General features: G+C 38.5%; 1 protein-coding gene across 2 annotated transcripts in view; it reads right to left on the reverse strand.

Annotated features, from left to right (window-relative positions):
• Positions 1-6157: 6157 nt before the first annotated feature.
• The window catches only part of LOC107729657 (apoptosis regulator Bcl-2-like), a 52235-nt gene continuing 30842 nt past the window's right edge, over positions 6158-27550 (reverse strand). The window contains exons 2-3 of one of the 2 annotated variants that reach the window (XR_001638608.1): positions 6403-6873; positions 6158-6311 (exon numbers count right to left, since the gene is read on the reverse strand). Coding sequence is in view for 1 of the 2 variants with exons in the window: in XM_016540303.1 (XP_016395789.1) it covers positions 6739-6873 (135 nt within the window). In the remaining variant the exon portion in view is untranslated. Of the gene's footprint in view, positions 6312-6401; positions 6874-27550 lie in introns of those variants that run through there. The other variant, XM_016540303.1, reaches the window with a different exon arrangement.

A 27550-nucleotide genomic window follows, 5' to 3' on the forward strand; every position in this document is an offset into this window, starting at 1 on the left:
ACCAGACTTCTTTTTTTCCTCAATGGAAAGCATAGTTACACTGTCTGAATCGTTCCCTGTCCCCTATATAGTGCACTACGTGCCATTCACTGTACAGAAAATACTAATTCTATGGACAAGTGACCGATTTCAGCTGCGGCTTCAGCGCCTATTTTATAATGCAGGGGGCAGGCGCTTCGGATTCTAGACAGCATTTGATTGGACAGAAAGTTTGATGAGAAGCTGAAGTACGATGTGACGTCAAAAAAATCGTTGAGCCGTTTTGGCGGAAGCGACGAACTGCAAGTTTTGAATGCTTATATCTTCTAAATGCGAATTTTGTCACTGTTTTGGAGCACACTGCCTTATAGATAACCTTAAGACTAACATATTGATACTAACACCCAAAAAACTTTAATTTTGATTTCATGGGGACTTTCATTCGGTTAAAAGATCCGACTTATAAGCAGAGCCGGTCCTCCCTATGCAAAATACGCAAGCTGCGTAGAGCCCCCGAAACACCAGGGGAACCCCCTTGCTCTCAAAGATGATTTAATTTTTGTTTCGTTTTTGAATTTGGCCAGCTGTTATGAAAACATGAATGATAATTTCTTTTAATGCGGTGCGCTGTTGCCCTTTCTACGTAAAAATCCGTCAAATCATGTAATGTGAATGTCGTACAGTCTTGCTCAAGACTAAAAAACGTGTTGAAAGCGTACCGAGCTGCGGAAGAGACACTGTTTCTCAAGCTCTTTCCGCGAGTGCGATTCGAGACGGAGTGAAACACGGACAAATGCGTTTCGTTCATTCGTTCATAACCACTCAATGGCTTCTCAGCCATCAATAACACTACATGGCTTAACATATTTTACCATGCTAAAAAACACAAGTCCACAGATTTTCCCCCAAAATCAGTGCAGAAAATGCCAAACATTCTGCAGATTCCATTTGTGCCAGAATTACCACCTGATACCATCACAATATGTTTCTGCAAGGGATGGTGCAATTTGCAAATGACTGTTGTAAACAGTAGACATGCACATTCCTTTATGCTGAGCAGATGTAAAACAACAGTGTCTCAAGAAAGACCCCCAGGTTAAACAGAAGGATGTACACATGGCCCATGTTGATTGGTTAAATCCACGTCTCCCGCGAGACACCGTTGCCAACCTTCTCCTATTCTAGCTTTAAATGCTCCGGATATACAGCTGGCCTGTTAAAACGATTTCACTAGCTGCCTTCAATTTGGAGTACAACAGAACGTAACAGAATCCGTAGCAGCATATTGGAGTTTCCAACTCAGTGACGCAAACCATGACAGCTCTTCTCAGACGATAAGGCAAGGTTTATTTAATTAGGACACATAACTGTTAGCTTATAACATGGATACGTACACAAAATGATATTGACACATTTAAAACTCACAAGTGCTATGAGGATAAATTAAACAAACAAAAAAGCAAGAAATAAAAATCATGAACAATTTCTTCTGAATGCTACATGCTGAGGGCTTACAAGACAGAATGTACAACATAGAAAGACAAACAGGATAATGGTGGAAAAATAAGAATTTGGAAATCAAATATAAACTCCTGTCTCTATATTAAAATCCTCCGGATATTTTGCTACATTTTAATAGTTATGTGATATATGAGAGAAGGTATGGCAGCAAAGTCATTAAAAAGAAAGAAAGCAAAGAAATCGGAGCAGAAAATCGATTTCTTTTTCCTCAAAGGAAAGTGGTATTGTAAAATGAATGCATTATAGTAGCTGCCAAAGGAAAAAAAAAATTTTTGATAATCTTTTCCATTTGATGTGATGGGGTGTGGGGGTTTATTTCAGAATAGACATGAAAATGAGTCATTTATATTGAACACAATATGAAAATTGCACCGAAACTTGAGCGAAATGAAGTTGTATAGCTGGAGATGAAAGAATGCACTCATGCAAAATGTAAATAACATGGTTAAACACCAAACCAGTGCAACCATGGAGACAGTATCTGCAATTTTACTCTTAACAGATCACCGGAACACCACCATCCAGATGGAAGAAGGGAAAACCCCTCGTGCTGCAGTTTAAATCTCACTTCCATATTTATCAAACAGAACGTGAGCTCATGAACGTGAGGCCCATCCTCTTTCCATCTGTATGACGAAAATGAATGAATGAGGAATGAACTGACAGAGGCAGTTTTTCATTTTTGCAGAAGTACAAGCAACTCTGAAAGTGTGTGGTTTAGCTTATCAGAGCTGATCCCTGTTTTTATATTCAGAATTCAGATTTTTTCCCCCCTGCAAAGAGATAAAAGATAATTTATATTAAAAAAAGATACAGATTCTTTTAAATGTAATTTAATATTGACACTGGACTTAAACCCAGTTTCAGCTACTGTACTCTCCCTGCCCTCTCTCACACCGCGTCCTAACCAGACATGACTTTTCCAGCATCATTTAAAAAAAGAAAAAAAGGCAAATTCTGTGTAATGACAGATCCAATCAGAACCTGTTTCATGTTTAAAGCTGAAATGTGTCACTTGTTTAATGTTAAAACAATTATTATTAAGACATTCATAGGCTGAGTTCCCTAAAAAGTGAAACACTGCAGCTCTGTGGTGTTTTCAAAACATTGATCTGTTTGTTTGAATATCTCAATCCGCCAACAACAGCAACACTGGTTCAGCCAATGGGGTGTGTTTGGGGGCTGGGCTATCGATTTGCCTCCAGGCGGGGCTTTGGGAAACCTGTTTAAAAACAGTAAATTCAGTCTAGTTAATGTCACACTTTACTTTACGCTTTAATGTGCAGCTTTAAGAAGTGGGAATTTGCTCCATCATGGTTAGGACACGGTTTTAAGGGCATTCACACAGAATGCATTTTTGCATTGCACTGTGCTATTTTTTTTATTGTTTTTCTATGTAAACACGCACTAGAGGGATGCATTTGACCGTTGCATTCGTGTCACACACATTATATAACATTATAAAAAAAAGTTCTATACTTTGTGTTTTTTAAAAAAAAACCTTGCTATGTGTACTGTGCTAGACTAACTGAGACTTGTCACATCACTTGTATGCTGTTGCTCTCTTGTTGGTCTGATTGCTTCTATTGTTCTCCTCATTTGTAAGTCACTTTGGATAAAGGGGTCTGCTAAATTATTAAATGTAAATGTAAACACAAAAACGCATACTGTGTGAATGGCCCCTTACAAGCAAATGATTTTTAATGTATACACACCGCTACAAGAGTAACTTGACTCATAACACACATACTACTAATATGCTACTAATACACTAGATTGCGCATAAATTTCCTGTATCCTTTACCTTCCACTTTCTTAGTCTCTTTTTTGTCAAATGTCAAATAAAATTTCCCAGCTAAACAATCAGTGCTCGATTACACATGATGTTGAAGAGGCACTGTGTCTTAAAAGGTGCAGAGGAATTTGACGCAAACCGAATTTGAAAATCGCTTATGAATAGAAATCACAGATTGGTGCTATTTAATCGAATACACAAGGCCTCTTAGGGTGCTTTCACACCTGTAGATCGATTGCTGTGTTCCGAAACAGGGATTAAAATTATTACAATGTTGCTTTTTATTCTTGGTGCGGTTCGCTTTCACACGGCAAAGTTTCTAAACGGACCAAATTTGTTAATACAAGTCACAAGCGAGTAAACTGTTGTCTCATTGGTCAAAGTTCCACGGGTTATTTTCCGGGATTCCACTTAGCTGTCATGGCTGTCATTCGTCAGGATGGAACGACAACAGCTTCGCGGGCTTATTGTTGGGTTTTGTTTGTTTTTTTAGCTGTCGTTATATTAATTTATCATTTTGAGCAGGAGTCCAGGATTTATCGTGAAGAAGAGCAATAAGACGGTATTATAAAATGAAAAAGTGCGCTTTGATTTTCTCAAGTAGGTGCATCTAGAGTCTGATTGTAATAGACTTCTCAGCTTCTCCTAACCAGAGGGAAAGTGAGACTTAAGGAGTGGATGGACTAGTTCCGCTCCAGCAGTGGCAGTTATATGCTGGTTCATCCACAAGCAGCTTCATATGGTGCAGCAACAGGGAGAAGCTCAACTCCACACCCTGTCGTCTTACATTGCTAGATCTTTAGCAGCTAAAGTAAAATGATCTTACAGTGTGAGTCTTTAAAACTCGCTTTAACATATTCTGATACAGTCCTGCACCACCCGGTAAAGGGTGCAGCAATATAGTACACTATTAGATAGCGAATGATTAATCTGTACCGCTACACACTCGAGAGAATTGTGTTGATAGACTAGATAAAGTCGATCCTGATTTGGATCCTTAGTTAGAGTATTGACTTGAATGAAAATGAGACTGTGAGGGAAAGGAGTACAGTTTGTTTATGTTGTACTCTTGTATACCAAGGACTGTTTGGCCAACAAAATACTGAAATATGTCTTTCCACAAATGTTTATTGGACAAAAAATTAAGTAAATTAGACATATAACCATTTTCTTTCATCCTTCACAGCCTCTTTTTCGTTCACGCCACATTACATATGCCATCCACTTTATTGAAGTCTGTAGACACTGTATCAGGGTTGTGCGAAATTGGTAATGGAATTGAGAAAGTTTTTAAATTTAATTTCTGAATTTTAATTTATTTTTTAATAAGAAAAAGGAAAATTTAGCAATTTAGCAGATTCCCCTTCCTGTCATTCCAAGTCAAATTCCAATTCAGTTTCCTCTGGGGTGTGGCTAATTCAAATCAAATTCACACTTGTGAACTGAAAGGGTGACAATTCCAATGTCAACTTTTGCACAACCTTGTGGTCTATATAAATTATTCTGTTTTTGCAAGATTTCAGCATATGGCTCAAATATTACAGACATTCAAAACAAAATTTACTAAACACTGAAGATATTGAAATATTGTTAGCCATAGTCTGTTTGGTCTCAGTGGGCTTTTGCCCTGACAGGGAGATGCAGAGCGCTAAATCTATATCAGCGACTTTAATGAACATCTGAGGGGAAAAAAGACATTAGGACAAGCTAGTGTCTCAGTATCTTCCTTTGAATGAGAAATCTACTCTCCCAGTGGAATATAACGTGGAAGTTGTGGGGTAGCACTAGATGAGACCCTCTCTGGGGCGGAAGTTACAGCAGACGGATTGGATTTATTTGGTTGTGGGGGCATCTAAAAATGTACAGCTCACAAGGCGTCTGTAATCTACCGTGCCAGAAAGATAACATTGGGAGCAGTGAGGAGGGATAAGTGATACACCTGGACCGTGTATTACATAGTCCGTTGTGTACAAAGTCCCTTCAAAGCCCTGCTGGCCTGCATGCCTATCATGCCAGCCTGAATGAACTTCTGTTCCCAGCTACCACCTGCCTGTTTCATCTACAGACGCACACACACCTGGCTGGGCTGGACAGAAGTGGCGGGGTGGCCGCGCTCTCCACCAGAACACAGCCAAGTCCGCCTATCATGCCAGCCTGAATGAACTTCTGTTCCCAGCTACCACCTGCCTGTTTCATCTACAGACGCACACACACCTGGCTGGGCTGGACAGAAGTGGCGGGCTGCCCGCGTTCTCCACCAGAACACAGCCAAGTCCAGCTCTCAACACAATCTATTTACAGATATACACACACTCACACTACATGTACACGGACATTATACGTACACAATACCCTTGAAATTGCTCTTTTAACACATTTAGCAGAAATCAAACCAAAACAAAATTATATACAAAAAAAATGCATGTGTATAACAATATACAATGGGAAACCTTTCAGAGGTCAAACTTCCAGTCTTTACATTCAAGAGGGGCGATCTGGGTCATTCAACTCCATGACCCAATTACATCATGATAGCTGCTTTGGTTTGGTTGTCGGCACATTCTTTGTGCTCACCAAACAGTAAAACACAGAGCAAATCAAAGAGGAACTTTTTAATGAGGAATGCTCAACATCTGTTGGTTTGACGGGAGATCTCAAGAGGTCCATCCAATGGAGTGAAAGAGAAATAAACAAAAACAAAAACTAAAAACACCCCGAATCAACACAGAAGGGGTAGGTGGTCGAGTTAAAAATGCCATCATGCAATAAAAAAGTAGCTAAAAGAGTCTCTTTCTCCACACATGCAGATAGTGGAGAAGTCATTTACATTCATGCCGGCAAACGTTCTTATTTTCCTCTCTCTTTTTTTTTTTTGATTCATGCTACAAAATGCCAAAAAAACCTGATATCAAAATGTCCAAAAAGCACAATCTGAAGTTTAAAAATCTCTTTGTACTTGTTTCATACATGAGAAACAAACTTTAAAGATAAAATGTTTTTTTTTTTTTTTTTTTTCCTCCATAAAAAGTATGCGACCAAAATAAAAGTACAGCATTGTCTTTACTCAAAAAAACAAACAAAGAAACAAAAAACAGTTCTTAACCCACTGCATATGAAGTATGCGAGCAAGTGTCTGTGTGTGCACGTGCTTTGTGTGTCGATCTCCGTGCGAGTGCAACTGTACATGGCAGTGACGAGCATTATAGTCAAAGTGTGGGAGCGTTCCTGTGAGTCCTCATTCTGTATTCTGTATTCTTTTTCTTCGTGTTTTCTTCACTCCAGCGAGCCTGTGGCTGGAGGGGCGCCGGATCAGCGGCAGCCTTTGAAGGGCACTGGTGCTGGGCTTAGCAGGGCAGTGCGGCGCTGAAAGATGCTTTGATAAGCTGAAGAGGAGAGACAGTCAGAGAAAGAGAGATAGTTTGGTGAAGAGACCTGTAGAGCCGTCACTTCTGAGCGAAAAAGGCTCCGATGGTCACTCCTGCCAAGCCGAGCACTGCCAATCCAAGTACTTTAGTTAGGTACGAAAATGGGTGGAACACTGAGTCTCTCTGCTGACTGTACAACTCCACGAAGGCATCCTGAAAGAAAAAGAGAGGAAAAGAAAGTAGATTAGGAACAAGCAAAGAGCTAAAATGATTACAAACATACAAACATAGTCAATTAGAAGTCACTATCTCCATTGTTCCACTGTAATGAGAAAAAAAACAGAGACAGTAAATGGAGCAACTAGGCTCAAAAGTTTGTGAACATAACTGCACAAAAAAAGATAACTGCATAATAGAGTGCATTATGAAAATCTGGGACACTGCTGTACTTTCGGCTTCTGCAATTTACTTTGATCAGGTTAGCCAAGGTCAGCCTCATGTAACCCAACATGACCATAATTACCCTAATTCACCATATTCTAAGCAACAATATTCAAACAGGAAGTTCCAAAGGTTTACCCAAGATAAACTTGATATTATAAGATAATGTACAGCTAGCTGACTAGCCAAAACTATACTGATAAAAACAAATATTGTCAAGGCTGCGAGGATGGGAGAAACATTAAAACTAGTCACGAAATAAAAATTGCATGACTGAATTGGAATATGGAAGCCTCAAATGTGTAGTGATAAAGACAAATTCAGATTTTAAATTCAATTAAATGAAATTTGTAAATGTTTTTGAAAGATGCTTTTTAAAAGATGATCTTTGTTGTTTTATGCTCACCAAGGCTGTATTTGATCAAAACTACAATAAAAACAGTAATACTGTGAAGTATTATTACAATTTAAAGTAACTATTTTCTCTTTTAATATATTTTAAAAGGTAATTTATTCCTGTGGTGACAAATATATACAGTATGCCAAGAGTAAAATATTAAAATACTGAAAATTAAATATATATACATAACAATACATTTATTGTTTATGCATAGGTATGTATTAAAGTAAAATTACAGGATAATCATTGGATTATCAGTTACCAAATTAATCATTAGTTGCAACCCTAATTCTGGCAAACAAAGCAGCAACAGATCTAAAGCACACAACATTGTCACACATTTAGTGTCTGATAGAAGGTCTGTAATGTGTAACATGTCTAATTGCCATATATAGGGAAATTATGTGTTTTCGCATGGGGATTTGAGACAAGCACATCCCTCCTCTTCAACACCACATCTGTGTAGCCAAATTCCTCCGGGACACCGTCCAGCCCAGAGAGAGAAACACATCGAATGATAGAGAGAAAGAGGGGGCAGGCACAAAGAAGACAGCTCAAATCCATAACATTGAGCCCGGTTCCCTGTGAGCCCACTCAAGGAGGAGAGGGAGGAAATAGGGAAATAAAGGAAGAAGAGCGTATAAGACAGGGTCTCTGTGCCAGGGCTTCCACTGTCTCATCACTCCTACGCACAACCGGGTCTGCCGTTTCCTTCTCCAGTCAGACTCACTGCAGACTGACTAAAGCGTCTTTCACGCACTGTATAGCTGAAATCCTACACTCAAACATAAATACTTATATGCATTTGTCACAAGGAAATGACAGAGTTCATCCCCCTCCTGTTTACAGGGTCATTTATAAGGAAATAATTAGGTTCTTTCCCCAAGAGCAGACAGTGTAAATGAATAGTGCACAGATAAAATAAGGGACAGCCCCTTTCGAAATAATTTTCCAGGAGAATTCACAGCCGTAGGTCACGAAAGCGACAAAACATTGCTGATGCAATCAAATGATACCATTGATTTCACTCGATCTTCAGGCTGTTGGCAAAGCCGCGAGAGGTATTGGCCCCCTGTGTAAACAAGTAGGTGTTTGTGAATGTGTGAATGTGTGTTTGCATTTACGTGCACGTAGGTGTGAGTGTCTCAGTTGGTGTTTCTGGGTTTAATCACAAGACCCCCAGCAGTATCCACCCATGCACTCCTGTTTGAAGCCCTCTGAGTGGGTTTGTGAGGAATGTGAGGGAGAAAATGTGTGCTGAAACTATGCTTGGGAACCGAGAACCGGTTTCTTTTTAAAAAACAAATACCAAAATCAACTGTCAAGAGTTATTAATAAAAATAGCTAAAACACTAATAGTGTTTACGTCAATGCTGTTCACTGAATCTACTGAATCCACATTGCGAAACATGGTGTTCTCTGATTTCCAAATTAATGAGTCTAATGAGCCGGTTCATTTTAGCGAATCAAACACATGTAGCTCAACCAGTGTAGTCTGATTCACTAACAAATGACTCTTATGAGCCAGTTTGAGCTGGTTTGTTTTGGTGAATCAAACACATATAACTAAACCAGTATTACCTGCTTCTCTAAGAAATGTCTCCTATGAGCTGGTTCGTTTGGCAAATCAAACACATATGTCGACCAGTCTAGTTTGATTTGCAAACAAATTATTATTATGGGGTGGTTAATTGACCACTTGACCAGTGTAGTTTGATGAATACCGAATGTCGGTTAGTTTTAGTTAATCAAACATTATTATTAACCCGGTGGAGCAGTTACTGAATAATCTGACTGATTTACTGAACCACAACTTATTACTTTCATGTTGTCCAACTCAAAATTAACCAAGAAGTTTTGTGTGTATATAGAGGTTTGTGAGACCTGAATCACTGTAGTTACTTGTAATAAATATGAATAAATGAAATGTTACCATACTTTTCATTTAATATTTTTATATAATTTACAGTTAAATAAGTCTGTGTCTTATTTATTACATATCTGGTCCATTAATGTCTAAACTAACATCGTTGAGCGCAATATATGCAATACAAAAAATTATTATTATTAATTATTATATTAAAAATATTTGACTATTTTCAAATATTTCCTAAAAAAAACATAGAAAAAAAATCATTTAAAAATCATGGAACTGTTAAGGAACCAGAATCGTTAATAGGAATCATACCAGAATCTTTAAATTCCTTTCGATTCATCCATCCAGCTAAAAATGTGTGTGTGTGTATCTTTTCTCATTCTTCATCTCCAGATCCCCATGCAGCATGTTGTTCCCTACTCAATAAGTAAAGCGGTGGTTTTATTGTGGCGGACAGCGGCGTGTGATCATCCTGCAGGCGCTGTTTGGGCCCGGGTTGGCCCAGCGAGGGGGCCGCCCTATACGCCCAACTGTTTGAATTACATTATTCTGTGCTTCACGGGCAAGAGAACTTCAGTCGAAAAGAGAGAGAGAGAAAGTAGTGCAACACGGCCTGTGTGAATTTCCAGCACATGCTGGGACACAGAGCATTTGAATCCAAGAACATCAGATAAAATTGGCCACGACTTGACAGGTATACAGGGATAGAGAAAGACATGGTGAGCGGCTTTCTGAGGCTTTTAAAATTAAAATATGCTGATGCAACACAAAGCAGCTAACTGTGTAAAATTCCATTAATTGTCATTTGTTAATTTAATGGGGAACTCAGAGAGGGCCTAAACTATTGTAAAAACAATATTTACCATTTTTTTATATTTTTTTAAATAAAAAGTCATCATTTCCAATTTTATTTAAGCAATTCATAATTTCACAGTCATCATCTAAATAAAATAAATACAATTTCTGTGGAAATAAACTCTTCAAATCTGCCTATTCAGAAAATGTGTTACATGAACTCCGCCCATTTTCTCCATATTAGAATGTTTCCGCCTAGCGTCTGCGGCTCTGTGATTGGTGGTCCAGCTGTGAAATTACAGCGGGCCAAGCAATAGTAAATCAATGGGAGCGTCATTTTAAATGACAGAAAAACTGACCAATCATATCTTTCCTCTAAATGGGCGGGCCTTGTTATCACTAACTTTATGACAAGTTCCGCACCCTGTGGGATCTCTATCGAAAAAAAATTTATACGCTCATAAACTAACTAGCTATTATTCACGTCACGATGGAAGCCGCAAATAACGAAAGTGAGGACGTTTACTGGGCCGCTGTGCCAATAATAATGTTATTTAATATAAACACTGCTTGTTTGTAATGAAGTGTCTGTCGCCAAGTTGTTTTGCTGTGAGCGCTTTCATGATGTGTTGGCTTACATTAAACATTACATTTGTTGGTTTTGTGCACAGACCGATTGTGTGATCATGCATTTGTAATGAGGATTTTTATTTGACTTAAATTTAGCTATGTTTTATTTTGGTGATATCAGTAACTCTCGCTGCGCAGTTTTCTTGTTGCATTTCTGAAAGGCAGTCGCACACCGGACGAGAAGCGCAGCCCTGCCACCGTGCGATGCGTGACTCTAGGGCAACTTAACGCACACCGGACGAGTCGTGTTCAGTTCGAGATGGCAGTCCAAAACCTTTAATCTACTCTCCAAACAGTCAAACATTCACTTCAAGAATGAGCAAGTGCTGTCAATTAGTTTGGAGTTCGGTGATTAAAAAAAAAACAGAGCAAACAGAATGAGAAAGTGCGGTCTATTGTAGTCAAAGCACGGAGGCCGGTGGTGCGCATGTAGAAAACAATGTGTTTGAATAATAAAGACATGGTGTGGCGCAGCACTGCGCTTCTCGTCCGGTATGTGACCACATTAAGGCTGGAATAGCCTCTTGTTTCAAAGGTGGAATTGTCAAAAATGACTTTTAGAATTAGACTCTGTAAGCTAGGCTGGTAGTCTGTTCCGACGAGGGTAGGGGTAGAGGGCCAAGGTTCAAAAGTCACGGTTCGCTACTGGTTAATTGTCATTTGTCCAAGTGCCATTTTTTGAGTTTTGGGTTTTACCAAAGAGACTAAAACATGAGAAAAATTAAGCAATATCACATGAGTAAGAATGTTGTATAAAGTATAAATGAATTATCACTAAAGGTTTTCTTAACTTAAGAGGTTTGTTGCAACCTCTTGCAGACCAACAGCATGATTGAGAATGTGATATTGTTTTTATATAAGAGTACAATAAATAAGAAGTTAATTTGAATTTTCCCGCAATTTTTTTTTTTGGTTGAATTAATAATTCAATGACTCTCAGTCAAAATCAAGACATAATTTAATAAAGACATAAAGACAATCACTTGTCTCCACTTATTGGCACAAAGACGTAACCTACAGAAAGAGGCAGTGAAAAATCCTCAACACTAATGGAGACTGACATCCTGTCTGCTACCTGTAAACAGTCAACAAGCCACCCAGTCAATCAGATTTGAGGACTGACTGTTGTTTAAAAGTTAAATAAACAATGATTTTCATTTCTAGAGCCACTAAAAAAAGGGTCAGTAAGATATTTGTAATGAATTTAATACTTTTATTCAGCAAGAATGCATTAAATTGATCAAAAGCGGCAGTAAATACATTTACAATGTAAGAAAAGATTTCTATTTCAAATAAATACTGTTCATTTAAACTTTCTGTTTATCAAACAATCATGGTTTTCACAAAAAATATTTAGCAGCAGAACTGTTTTCAACAGTGATAATAATGATAAATGTTTCATGAGCAGCAAATCAGCATATTAGAATGATTTCTGAAGGATCATTTGACACTGAAGACTGGAGTAATGATGCTGAAAATTCAGCTTTGCCATCACAGGAAGAAATGACATTTGAAAATATATTAAAATAGATCTTTTAAACGGTAATAATATGTCACAATATTACTGTTTTTACTGTATTTTTTTATTAAATAAATAAATGATAAATGCAGCCTTGGTGAGCACTGAGAGACTTCTTTCATGAATAATACAAAATCTTACCAACCCCAATTTTTTGTTCAAAAATACAACATAATGCAATTTGAGAAAGAGAGAAAGGTGGAATCAAACTTGGGTTTGGACCAAACAATCAAACCTGATGCCATCTGCTCCCACAAGGGAGGTACAGAGCTGCAGGTGTGCACATCATCCAGCAACAAGCAATCTGAGCAAATCATGAATAGCATTCCAAAAATGATCAACCTGCAATGATCTGATAGCTGGAGGAGAAACAACTGTCTTTATTCCCTTGCTGCACCGAGGTCACGCTTTATTCTTCTTTACGCCATGTAGCGAGTTAAGTATATTTAACCATGACACAAAAGCCGGGCTAGCCATTTGTTTGCACCACTAACAATGGCTGCCAGCCTTATTATCAGGAGAAAAGCTCCTTGCTATTTCTTAAGACATTTCCACAGCTTTCTCTCTCTCTCTTTCTCTCTCTCTCTCGCTCTCTATTTATCTATCTATCTTATCCGCCTCTCTCTCTTTTGCTTTCTGTCTGTCTGTCTGCGCAGGCTATAAGAGCACCTGGCACAGAGCAACGAAGAGGGAGAGGAAAGGAGGGAGAGAGAGGGGATGACAGATATGACTACCGTAAAAGAGGGCTATAACAATAGCACAAAATGAGCTCACAATACATTCTAATAAGAGCCACATGAATTAGTGCCAGTGGAGATGTCAAACCTGAGAGGCTTGCTCAGGACGAGATGTCATCGCGGGCATGTCTGACTGCTGCCGATGTGATGAGGGCATAAACGAGAGCCCTGGCTGCCCCATCAGCGGCGGAGGTGACAGGACCAAACTGGGAGGTGTTGACGGCCACGTGTCCACATCCCTGTTTGCTCTCGTTTTTTCTCCCGCATTGGTAAACATCCTCATTAGGGGAGCTTCCGCCCTGTGTTTGAACAGTCTCTTGTCTGTTTGCCCAAGGCCTTTGTTAAAGGGTTAGTTCACCCAAAAATGAAAATTAGCCCATGAATTACTCACCCTTAAGGCATCCTAGGTGTATATGACTTTCTTCTTTCAGACGAATCCAGTCGGAGTTATGTTAAAAATTGTCTTTGATCTTCCAAGCTGTTTAAGGGCAGTCAACGGGTGTTGCAGTTCATCAGTCCAAAAGAAGTGAAATAAAGCGCATCCATCCATAATAAAAAGTGCCTCACACGGCTGCGGGGGGTGAACAAAGGCCTCCTGTAGCGAATCGATGCGTTTTTGTAAGAAAAATAATCATATTTAAAACGTAATAATCAATTTAATCTAGCTTGCGCTCACTGTTGTACACAGAAGCAGCTCCGGGCGGACGACGTAGGACGTCGGCGTTACGCATGCGTTGCTCAGAAGTGACGAACGCGGAAGCGCAGGGGAGAGATCAAAACAAAACAACGGTCACAAATTAGAAGTACAAAATGAGGATTTGTAAAGAAGAATGTCGGAGGATTTTGATATAAGCCAAGAGGAGACTGGTTTTCCTTTACTAAAGTAAGGAAACTTTGCTTCCTTTGCTCCTTTAAACAAACGTTTGTTTTCACGAGACTCACTGGCGCATGCGCAACACCGACATCTTACGTCATCCTCCCGGAGCTGCTTCTATGTACAACTGTTGGCGCAAGCTAGATTAAAGTGATTATTACGTTTTGAATATGGAATATGAATATATGAATATTTTTCTTACAAAAATGCATCGATTTGCTACAGGAGGCCTTTGTTTTATTTCACTTCTTTTGGACTGATGAACTGCAACACCCGCTGACTGCCATTAAACAGCTTGGAAGATCAAAGACAATTTCAAATATGCCTAGGATGGCTTGAGGGTGAGTAAATAATGGGGTAATTTTCATTTTTGGGTGAACTATCCCTTTAATGGCCTCCAAAAGCAGCCCTGTACATACACAGGTACTGGCAGACGCAAACAGATGCGATTATCGCTGTTGTATGCTAACTTGGTAATCATACGATCAAAGAGCAGAAAATGCGCAAACGATGTCCAATGGCTCACACATGTGAAATACAGTATTCGCTCTAAGCCCACCTCTTCCTCCCATTTCTATTTCTGTCCTTCCTGTGGAGTGTTGGTCAGACGCAACAGTGTCTTGGCACTCTGTCTAAACCAAATCACCTTAGTTGCCCCTAATGTTTTCGGAAAGGCACAAAGCGGTGGGTGCCAACGGTCTAACAGAACCCTGCAAGACTTCCTGTGGTGGAGGAGGTTTGGAGTAGCATGTTGCAATTTTAGAATGGAAATGAAAGTCGGTTAATGAGATCAAATACGAAAAGCGTGGCCAAAGGTCTGGCAGAATGCATGAATGGAGCGTTGGTTTACAAGCGGGCAGCTTTTACAGCCTTGTAAGGCAAGCGGCAGTTGCTCGGGACTAAGTTCCGCGTCAAGTGCGCTGGTGTCATCACATCCTCAGATTGAGCATGAGGCCAAGAGATGAGCTAATGCAGAAACAGCTGACCCTCTTCACCTTAAGGAAGGAAGAGATAGAGTTGCATTACCTCTTTTAAGAAAGCATGCATGCACAGAAAGAGTTCCTCTGCCAATTGTCTTGTCGCTAAGGAACTTTGCTATGACTTCTGTGATCAGAATAAACATCTGATCTCATGAATTTTGAAATAGATCCTCTTCAGTCAGCTAAGCACCGATGCTCATACATCATTCAATGACACAAGTGTCTGTGGCTGTCACACTGGCAATGCCATAAACCACAGGACAACTGGAGATCACAAGAGGGACACCTACAGGAAGTTTCATGGACAGCAGAATGACAACTGAAATTACATATATGTGCATTGAATTCAAGTCATAAATCACATAGAATTATATAATTAACCAATATAACTTTTGTGGATTATACTGTAAAATAGTTTAGTATTAACTCTAGCAGACACTTAATTGGAGTTTTGTGGCTTTTAGTTTTGACAAAAATATCTTTAAAAAATTCAACAAGTTGACAAAAATACATATATTTTACTATGCACTACCATTCTTTTTGAAAGAAATCTCTTATGCTTACCAAGGCTAAATATTTTGATACAAAATACAGCAAAAACAGTAATACTGTGAAATATTATTACAATTTACACAACTGTTTTCTATTTTAATATATTTTAAAAAGTAATTTATTCCCCTGGGCAAAGCTGAATTTTCAGCAACCATTACTCCAGTTTTCAATGTCACATGATTCTTCAGAAATTATTCTAATATGCCTGATTTGCTGCTTAATATTTTTGTGGAAACTGTGATTCTTTGATAAATAGAAAGTTCAAATGAACAGCATTTATTTGAAATAGAAAATATAAATGTCTTTACTGTTAGTTTTGATCAATTTATTGCATCCTTACTGAATACAAATTTAAATTTCTTAAAAGAAATACTAAAGTTTTGATAGATATAATATAATATATGAATAATACATAAATAAGTCCCAACTCAACTTTCTGTCTCAACAGAGAAATAGGGAAATATATCAATAGAGAAAGAAAAACTAATTATTGAAGGTCACTGTGTCTTTTTTTGTGGCCCCTTCCCTTTTCCCCATATTAAATTTATCACAAAGTTATCTTTTGATTGCTATGGCTGTAAATGTAGTTGCTGCAAAAGTAGTGAAGGAACAAAGAATATTTTGCCTTTTTCACTCACTCGCTCACTCACTCACTCACTCACAAACACACAGGAAACGCAACAGGAATCATTTTAATTTAAATGCATATTAAACACGCACAGGGGAACTGGCCCATGAATGTGAATCAGCCATGTTTGTCAGACTTCTCAATCATAACAGTACCGACTTAATAAATCATCAGACTAGAAAAACAAATCCTGCATAACTAGAGGGATGAACCTGCCATCTGCCGCTGATGGTGAACAGACCCACACATCTTTATATTCATTATAAATGAGACTATGGTTATGAACCGAATCGCCAAAAGAGCACCTCATCCTTCCGAAACAGACCGTGGTTATTTTGTGTTCAATAGTATAACAGGATCAAGAAGCCATGAGTGGCTGAAATAACAGAGCTTAGCAGTAAAAGGAGGAAACAGACCGCTACCACGAAGCCTAGTGGAGGCACAGATAAGATGCTGCTGGAACTCTCTGCCAACTCAGTTCCTTGTTAGACATGGCGGTCAGCGCTGAAATGGCATCTGACCCTGACCAAAGCCCAGATGCCAGTGTGTGGCCATCCTCCAGATCTCAGCGGGTCAAAGCCATCAGGTCTGAGAAACAGCGCTAATGTGGAGCCGGAGAGGAAGATTGCACCTTGACCTTGTAATCTGATGCATCCGAAAAAAGGTAAAGCTCTCCATTAAACTGACATCGCACTGAAGGAGACAAGGCTATGATGTCTCCAGGCTCTGGGCCTGCTATATTTAACAGCATTATTCATGCCCCCCCTCTTTCATGCATCTTTCTCCCTCTCTCTCGTTTACATATTCTCTCTCTACCAGACATTCTATAACAAATTATTTCATATGCAGTGCCTGGAACAGGTTTCATCATTCACTTTTTAAATCTTATCTGGTTAAATCTATTCCAACCAAAAAGAGAATATAGATTTTTGTATTTTATGTATTTTTTGGCATAACAAAAAGAGGCAGACGGAGTAAGGTATAAAAATCCCTGATACTGATATATAATAATAAATACACTTGATAAATGTAATGACTGTAAATATAAAATGTAGACAACTATGGTAATTTCAAAGAAAATGCGTTGCAATAACAGTGCAATGTAATGTGCTCAGGATGAGTACACCTAAAACAGAAAATTATGTCATTATTTACACACCCTCATGTAATTTCAAACCCCTACAACTTTCTTCTGTGGAACACTACTGGTTCCACTCTGCATGCAATTATAAAAAATGCAGACTGAATGAGTTGAAACTGAGAATAAGTCAAGTTTTAAACTGATTCAAATAATTATTTGAAAAGATCTGACTCATAAAAACAATTAATTCTTGAACTGAATATTGGTACTTCTTTTATGAACATGCCAATGGAAAGTTAGAAAGGTAAACAACAAACACAAAGAACACAAAAGAAGAATTTTTTAAAGAATTGAACTGGTTCCTTTTTGCATGATATTACAATGAATGATGACTAAATGAGCTGAAACAGAATGATTCAAGTTGTAAACTGATTCAAATAATTTAAAGATTAAAAGATTAATTAAAAAAGAACAATTAGTTCATGGATTGAATATTGCTAATTCTCTTATGGAACATGCAAATGAAAAGTTGTATGCAACGAGTTGAAACTGAGAATGAATGAAGTTAAACTGTTTCAAATAATTAATCGAAAAGACTTGACTCAAAAGATCATGAACTGGATATTGCTACTTCTCTTATGAGCGTGCCAGTGAAAAGTGGTAAATCATTTTTTTTGTAAATAATGATTTAAATTCTGGTCTGTTTCTAAAAGAAAACTATAATATAACTTGGAATATTGCACTCAAGACATATGGACCACTTATGCATTTTGAAACTTTCACTATCAGGGAAAAAAGGGCGTACAAATGTTCAGAATCTACATTTGTGTTCCACAGAAGTCATACATGTTTGGAACAGCAGGGTTAAGTAAACAATAATAACAGAAATGTCAGATTTTGACTGAACTAATCTATTGCTTTAAAACAAACACATGCACATCTGTTATTCACTTCATATATATTCTGGTTAGGTGCTTAGATCTGTTCATAAATACATTTTCCATGAGCAGTAAAAGTGCTGCCTTTATTGATTTTCAGTAAGTACAGATCTATTTTTTGCATTCGTTGGGGGATATAACGGATTGCTAGTTCCTCCCAGCATAGATGCTTTCCACATGTTGCTGAAAACCTGTTCCATTGCGACAAAACACAAGTGAATTCCCTCTATCCATTTCAAACTGCTTATCCAGGACAAAACATTTCCTCTTTTTTCCCAGTGCTCTTCAAGGCCAGCAGGGGTTTATGAAGAGTGAGGTACGCTGGGATTCAGAGCATAGGCCCCATGGCTTCCACATCAAAGTGAAGCCTCTGGTCTACACACACGTAAGCTAGCCGTTCTGCATTCCTTAATTCTCTGTCTGTGTGATGTGGCACCCTGAGGACTCGACCACTGAATAGGACCATAGGGGCCCCTGCAGTCACTGCTGGTCCAACCCAACTGTGTTGAGTGGTGAAACTCACCTACTCTCTGTTCTGCTAATGACTGCATATTACTGTCTAAAAACAGCCCCATTGTAACTAATTAGACAGACTGCATGTCTGTTTTTAGCTCAGGTTGGGTGGAAAATTGGTGGACCGTGTCTTGTTTATATGGAACAGTACTATACTTAATTTAATATCTTACATTATCATAAAAGAAATGTCTCAGAAAGTTTATGCAAACATCAGATAAGACTATGAAGATCTTACATAACCATATAAGCAATATATGATAATATTTTTGCTATTTTCTTTTTATTTCAAACCTGATGAAACCAAAAGATAACTCTGCCTCTAAATTCTGATTGGATGAGCCATATTCAAAGCTGTTGTAAAAGAGCCTAAATGTTATGTTAGGTGCATCATTCATTCATTCATTCATTTTTTTATTGTTGCATTTCCAGCTAAAATAATTATAATACAATGATTACAGTATCAGAAGAGCATCAGCTATCTAAGCTTTTGGTTTGCTCTAGGGGTGCACCGAAATGAAAATTATTGGCCGAAGCCGAACAAAATGAAACACTGGGCCGAAGGCCGAATACCGAACACGGTTTTTCAAATTTTTTCCCCCATGAAGGCCTATTTTGCCTTTTTTTTCACCATTGCATAAATTAAATAGCCAAAATGTGCTTTTTACTGTTTTGTCCTGCTTTACAAATAAAAAATCAATTACAAAACAAATTTAAATTTAAAAATATTTACTTAACACAACATTTTTTTAACATTCTAGCAGACATTATACCAACAAAGCACAATTTAACTTCAAATTAATAAGTTAGTAAAATAATATTTTTTGGCCGTTTTTGAGACTTGAATCAGGCATGTATTTTTTACTGTACAAATAAAGGCAGCCTTGCTAAGCAGAAGAGAATTCTTTTAAAACATTAGAATATATTACATATCCCAATTTGAACACTGTGTGAATGTTATAATAAATGTATTAACAGAGCTGTTGTAATGTATTAATAGAGCTGTTGTAGGGTAATTATTATCATTATTATTGTTTTTTTATTTTTTTATTTTACAGAACAACAGTAAAATTACAATACTAACATTTATGAATGTTGATGGAGTTGTTGCTTTTTCTCTGAGACAACAGCATGCAAATTTATGATTCTCATTATGAATTTGGGAAGATGTTTGTCGCACGTATCACATTGCCACATGCCTTTAAAAAAAAATCACAAAAATATTACTGAGCAACTGACGAATAACAATTTTAGCGCAGATTTTCCTCGCGCTTTGGACTTTGAACCAATCGTTTGAGGCCATTTTGCGATTCCAATCATCATTCAGTAGCCTAACCACCAGCATCAGCCACCTCTTCTTCTAATCGGAGACATGTGATGCAGCACTAAACAGTTTCTCGCTGTTGGTGCTTCGTGCTTGTAATGATTGCGTCTTTCTCTGATAGATTTAATACTTTCACGCTGCCGACATGTTTGCTGCATTAGTGCGTGCCTCTATTTGATCGCGTTAGTCATTGTTCGGTACATATTATTCGGCATTTTTGCTGGAAATGCAACAAAAATTGATAATATTGTAAAATACTTCCAAACACTATACAAATTACTTTAAATACTTTAAAATACTAAAATGCTTGATGTTGTTTAATTATTTTCTCTTTTTATTTGGAAATTGATCAAACCAAAAGATAATATAGCTCCACCTCTAAATTCTGATTGGATGAGCCACATTCAAAGCCACTGTAAAATAGGCTAAATATTATCTTAGACACATCCCTATCTGAATTATTACTACATTTTTTGTGTCACTTTTATATGTATAATGACATAAGGCTGACAGCCACACAAATACATTTACTGTAATATAAACGGTAAAGCAAAAGTACCCAGTTCTATAATAGATTTAATCAAACAATAAATCTGATAGCTAAATTACAATGATATATGAATTGACGCATTATATCTACGTAATTCTAGGAGCGACGTTCAGTTCGGTCCAGTTGCTGTATATAATTTCTTATCTCTTCAGATAAAAGTGTAATGTAGCATCTAGTAAACGCAAGTCATCTGTGATCACTCAGAAGGGCTTGATTCACTTGCTTATTTAGGCTGTGTGGTGTTTTCTGGCATTCTCCTCTCATAAACAGCCTCTCTTGTGTGAACTGAGTGATCTTCATTTTCCCAGGCTCTACACCCTTTTCATATCTAAAGCCTGCTAATTTATCCACTCTCATGCTTCATGAAAAAAAAAGAAAGAAAGAAAGAAAATTCTCTTATGACAGGATAGAAGTCAGACATGAGGTTGCATAGGGGTGATTGTGTCACACCAAGAATATTTGGCAACAGTACAGTAAACAGTTAAGATAGGTGATAAACACATTTCTAAAGGATTTTTTTTTTTTTGGTGCAATGTTGCACATAAAGGCTTTTTCTGAGATTACTTCTAAACTGTGAAATTACTTAATGAAAATAATCAACCAAGTTTAGATTTTTAATATTTAAAAAATGGCAATAGGTAATAGACAAGATTATGAATGATAAACTAAATGCATTATGGCTGACTTATACTAATTCCATCTCTAAAAATTAACGGCGGTGCTTTTAAATTTGATAATTGATTAAACATTAGGGGTTGCTAAGCTTTAGCAATTGCCCATGGTTCACATAAAAATTTAAGGGTTACACATGCAACATTTCAGGTCTGATATAAACCACTACATTATAAACAGTTCAGTCTTACAATCAAGTTACTTTATGTTCTATGCAGCAGAGCATGCTGTAAAAGTTGGGGCAAAAGCATTAAGGGAACGTGACTGTGAGTAATTAGCATTCTGTTTTACAGAAGTATTCAATGAGAACATGTTTTTACTCATGAAAAACGTCTCAGGTTACGTATGTAACCCTAGTTCCTCGAGGGAACGAGACGCTGCGTCGAAAACGCTAGGGGAATGCCTTGCGAAGCCTCGGCCACGCCTGTACCATAGCATCCACCCCAGCGGAGCTGGATGAGTCAGAGAGAACCAGAGGGGACATTGCGATGTCTTCTGAGTCGCAAACAAGTCCACCTGAGCCTGGCCAAAAATACTCCATACCCACTAGCGTGGGGGTGACCCTGTTGAATCGAGGCGGACGAGAACCGAACTGGATTCCGTAGCCTCTTTCTACAGTACGCAGGACCCATTGAGATACATTTGGCAGTAGCTTCCACGCTGCTAAATAATCTACTAAGGGAATCAGTCTCTCTAGACTGATTTCTGGTGTGCCCAGAACGGCTAGTAGAACGGGATGACCGAACTAGCTGCTCTGGGGACCTCCGCAGAGGCCGCGAGCCCGCGCTCGCAATGCGGGCAGCAGGCCCCCTCAAGAGCCGACTCTGCGTGCTTCGCTCCCAAGCAAACCACGCACAGGCTGTGTGTATCCCCACTCGTGATATAACGTGGGCAGGGAGGAACACACAACCTATAACGTGGCTTGCACTCGCCCTTTGCATGCTTTGTCTTAGCGTGAGCCTTAGACATAGCTGCTTATTAGACTTTTTCTCACAATAGACAGACAACAATAAATATGACTGACACACACAGAGCGCTTCGCTGAATGACAGAAAGCTGACGCTGGCTCCGCCGCACGTGCTTTTATAGCTTCCTGGTCATGACGTCATCCGCCGTGACGTCCCGTTCAGCTATTGGACTGATTTCACATGTGATTCAGAGCGTGGGTCGCAGAAGGCGTTCCCCTAGCGTTTTCGACGCAGCTCGAGTTCCTGAAGAGGAACAGACAACACATCATGCTGACACATCAACGATCATGTTGCTGAAATTACTCAACATATGCAAAAAACATGCCTGTTTTACATGCTAGGGTAATTTTGACATATTTCACAGTTCATTAACATATTACATGTTAGAGAGCTATGAACTAGTGGTTTGTGCAAGTATGCACTAAACTTGAGCAGTAGTGTTCATGTGAGCCATGAGAGTTTGAAATAAGTCAGATAATCTTTTTTTTTAATGAAATGGAAGACTTTATTCTTAAGTTGTTCCTACATTTAGTTAAAATTAGTAAAGATATCACACAAAAAAACATTTAACATTTCAATCAGGTGACAATGCATGTGGCAGATTGTGTACAACAGGTTTTTCAGCTAAATGTATTCATGTTGATAATGTACAGGCCTTAGAAATGTGTATCAAATACGATATTGCAAGCTTTCTAAGATTAAACAAGGCACTTATACACCTGGCATTGTACACTATGAATATTGTTTGGCTATATGGCAAATTGCTAATATTCCTCTCTTGCAAGTCACAGATAAAAGCACCTGCTAAATGTATAAATCTAAATATAACACTTCCCCATTCAGACTTTAATTTCTCCCCCACTATATTGTGTCAAATGTCTTCTATACTTAAAAAATAAATAAATAAACCATAAATGAAAATAAAACACAAAGAGATGCGTTAGCTGTCCTACAGTGCGGGTGGCCAACACAGAAAAAAGATTGGGTTCCCACACAGTATTCTATTCTATTGCAAAACACCTTAGAGAGAAAATGTTAAAAAAATTTTGAGCAGCAAAAAAAAAAACATTGTGTTTCCATGCTCAGTTGAATAACATGCGGGGTAGTGGGTGTTGGGGGATGTGGGAGCAGACCACCGATTAGGATGGGCCCCAAACATTGCCAACATGTGACAGGTTTGCCCCTTTTCTCACCCACTCCTCCTACACCCACCCAAACTCAACAGTGGGTCGTTTCCTTCTTTAACATACAGTGTTTGTCTGTTGCCAGTTGCCAATCATAACTCATGATTGCACAGGAGAAAGAATTCAGCTGCTTCACAATGCAAAATATACTAGATTTCTTCTCTCATCCATATCGGTATAATGTCTTACTCTTTCCAGACACACAAAGAAACTCAAATATCACACAGTAGGGCTATTCACAGACTCCAGTGGACTAGAACATTGATCAAATGTCATCTATGACGGTACGGAAAAACCTGCAGGTGATGTAAGGGTGATGTCTTGAGAACGCCAGGTATGATGCACCAAATACTTAAACACTGGAAGGTGAACATGATTAGCTTATGATTAAAATTTTAACCTCACTGCTGAGAAATCACTGTGAAACCCGGCAGTTATGAAGGGGGATTTCCAAGTGTTTTGTATACATAAAGAAGCAGGTACTGAACCAAACAGGAGGGTGCTGGGTAAGTTGTGATAAAGAGATGGAATTTTGATGTAGAAACAAATCAACAGGAAAAACAATAGACTCCAACTGGGAAATGATATGACTACTGGGGGATCATGCATGAAAGTGCACAAAGAAAGGTGGAGAATCATATAATCTATGATGTTTTGTTTCAAAAGAGAAAGGGATAAAGAGCAAGTGAGGTGTGTTTATTGAGAAGTTCGGTCTGGGTTATTGTACTGATCCAACACTGAATTTCCCCAGATGAATTATTTTTCATGCTTGGAAGTAATCAGCAACCTATGCAAATTAATTAAATCCCATCCATTTAGTAAATCCGTTTGCATTAATGATCTGATCAAGCCATTATTAGTTAATGTGGTGGGAGTCGGGACTCGTTAAGCTCCGTTCACACTACAAGCGACAAAGCGACACAATCCCATTCATTTCAATGGAGAGCTGGCGATTTCCGGAGACAAGTGCGACAGCGGCCGTTGGCGACGGATGGGGCGTGTCCAGCAATGTGACAAAGTTCAGAATACTTCAACTTTATGCAAATGAAGAGCGACTTTCGGGAGCGACAGCCAATAGGAAAGAAGACGTGCGCTCTCATTTTACTTTCACTTTTGAGATTTGCGATCACAAGAACTCTATACTATGGAGCAGCAGTACTTACCACACATTTGACAAGATTAGATATTTGTCATTGGTGCTCAGGATCTGCAAATCATTCGCCATCGTCCTATCAGACATTTCTCCTTACTCTGTGTATGTGTCGTTCTCCTCTCAGCCGTAGATAAACATACGCAATGGAAAAAAAGTAGGTTTCTCATTCATTTTTGTTTGTATGTACGGATTTAATTCATATTTATATTATATTTAGTCTTTTGCCTCCAAAATGTTTGTATTTAGCGGCAAGAAACCTAATTCGCTGTAATTCTGTAAATCGCTGTAAATAACTGTAATTCTCGCAATTATATCGTTGGGTAAGTATAGGAGATTGTATATAAACAGCTAGCAAACGGCTAACCTTTTAGTGGCTCTGTATAATGCGTTATTTGTTTCATGCTTCGGGCACACCCCTAACCCCGCCCCCCGATGTCATCGTCCATCACGATGTTTCACTGTAGACATCGTCCGATGCCAAATTGGTAGACATCGCCCAACCCTAGTAGTTAAATGCAGTTCAAACTTCAACTGCACAAAAATAATTTAAAAAATATAAAATAAAAAAATAAAAATATTTTTAATTAATTAATAGCAATATGATTTTCACTGGCCACATTGTTTATCATATTGCAGTTCAAACTGTATAAAAAAATAGATTTTTAACAAATTACTATCAATATGATTTTCTCTGGCCACATTGTTTATCATACTACAATTGCAAACTGCAATTGCAAATAAATGAAGGAATGAATGGATGACTTTTTTTGTAAATAAAAGCAGTTCGATTTTCTCTGGCCAAATTGTGCCGCCCGACACAGAAAGCATTAAATACTGTTACTCCATTAACAATAAAATGACAGAGTTCATATTTGCATACAACAGAACAGAAACAATGATGATAACGATAACTCAAAATGACTACTTAATCCATCACTCATAAAGTAACATTGGAATCATTAATAAGAAATCTTAGGGGAAATCTTAAACGGTAAAATCCTTTTACCCATATTATTTTACCAGCCATATGAGGAGTTTAACTGTAAACAGCAAAGCATGGCATCATACAAGCGGCACTTGACTTTACATAAGCGTGTATGCTGGGTGGTTTGAAGTGTGCGAGTCAGGGCTTTCTATAGAGGTTTATTTGTGCGTGTTTGAGTGTGAGGGTTTAAGTGGAGACTCTGAGTCATGCCATGGACAGGCTCTTCATTTGCATGAGGTGAAATCCCTGAGCAGGCAGTGATATGCTGACAGATGCAACAGAATGGGGAGAACATTCACAGATTACTCTTCACCAGAGCGCTACGTTCCAGCAGCACCCTGCAAGCGAGCAGACAGGCTGACAGTGCTCATCAGGGTGAGGTGTTAAACGCTGACAGCCGAAGCGCAGTTCTGAACCGTCTGCACGTCCTAATGAAGCTAGCCAACGTTCGCCTCATCTGTCGGTGCAGCTGATGGAGGCGAAAAATTGTCAGATGCATGAATCATATTTTTTCTCTAGCTACCTGAACTTTCAAATTTTACTTCACAAACAAATCAATGAAGAATCCCCTAACAACTCATCTTCTCCTCACTTTGTCTTGCCGCCTGTCTTTCTCAAACATGCCTCTCCACCTTCACACCCTGTGTATCTTTCTCACTGTATGGAGTTTATGCAGTGCAATATCCATAAGGTCCTCTTCATCAGCTCTTTTCTCACACTACCTCTTATGTCAGTCGCATGCAGCTGGGCTTTGAAAAGGAGGAGTATTTGGTGTCATCTTTCGGTGCAACGTGAACACAGAAGGGAGTGTTGCCTGGTTAGAAGGGGAAAGGAATAGACACAATAGCGCAGAGTCTTGTTTGAAGTATGAACTGCAGATTTTGGGTCTTGCCTTTACACCACATTGGCACCTCTCAGGTTCCAAACCCATGAGATTGGCAACTCAATCCCTCCCCCAAGGCGGAAAGAGTTGGAAAGAAAGGGCAAAAGAAACTGAACGGGATAGAAATATTTTCAGTATGTTGTCAGAAAGCAGACACACACAATGGCTGGTCAAATAGCTGAGGCTCAACGTCACTGTAAAGTCAGAAGGGGAATTTTGGAGTTTCGTGAGCTTACGCCTAGCTGGTTTCATTCCCAGCAGCAGTGGAGCCTAACTTGGGTTCCTTAAACCAAAACACAAGGAGACAAACTGAGAAATGGTTGAGAATTGATGCACACATTGAACGATTATTATAGAGTGCACTCTTAAAAAATAAAGGTTCCAAAGTGTATTTTCACAGTGATCCTATAGAAGAACCATTTTTGGGTTGCTTTCAGCAAACCCTTTCAGCAAATAGTTTCTAAAAGAACCATTTTTTCTTAGTGTGAAGAACATTTTAATGAACCTTTTTCCACAATAAAGAATCTGTTGTGCAATGGAAATGTTCCCCGGATGTTAAATGTGCTTCATGGAAGCATCAATGCCAATAAAGATCCTAAGAGTGTATCTTTTAAAATATCTACACAATCAAAACTAAAATTTCACATGCCACCTGTCTAGTCAGACTTGGTTACTTTTCTATAAGCGTATTTGGTTGTTAGTTGTATGAATGGGTGAGGGATCAGCAGTGCTCACTTCCTAAAACAGCATAATGGACCCTTTGAAATCAAATACCCATTCAGCCTTTTGTATTGAGGCCTTCATAACATGATTGAACGATTCAATTATTCAGTATCCTGCTTTGTGCCATTTATTGATTCTTCTTTTTTCAAAGTTTCCATTATCCTGTTACCCTTACCAACAGGATTCATTAACTGGCTGCCTAGAGAGCAGTTGGGAGTGCAGACATAGCATCTAATAGAAGTTTTAAGAGTGGACTCACAAGGCAAATTTTTGCAAGGTAATTTTCAAAGGGGCCCATAACTACAAATTAACAACTTGTTCTAGTTCAATCTGCATTCTAAGAGTCTGCTTCAGTCGCTCTCTGAATGCTAAATTGGCTTGGTTAAAATGAGTGATATTTGTCTTGAAGCTACTTGAAATTTCCTGCTGTTTTGGACCATGAAATGAGATGATGGCCCATTCTTGAAACAAAAACTGATGTTTA

Source organism: Sinocyclocheilus rhinocerous, unplaced genomic scaffold (genome assembly GCF_001515625.1).
Source record: "Sinocyclocheilus rhinocerous isolate Xijiao unplaced genomic scaffold, SAMN03320098_v1.1 scaffold278, whole genome shotgun sequence".
Lineage (NCBI taxonomy): Eukaryota > Metazoa > Chordata > Actinopteri > Cypriniformes > Cyprinidae > Sinocyclocheilus > Sinocyclocheilus rhinocerous.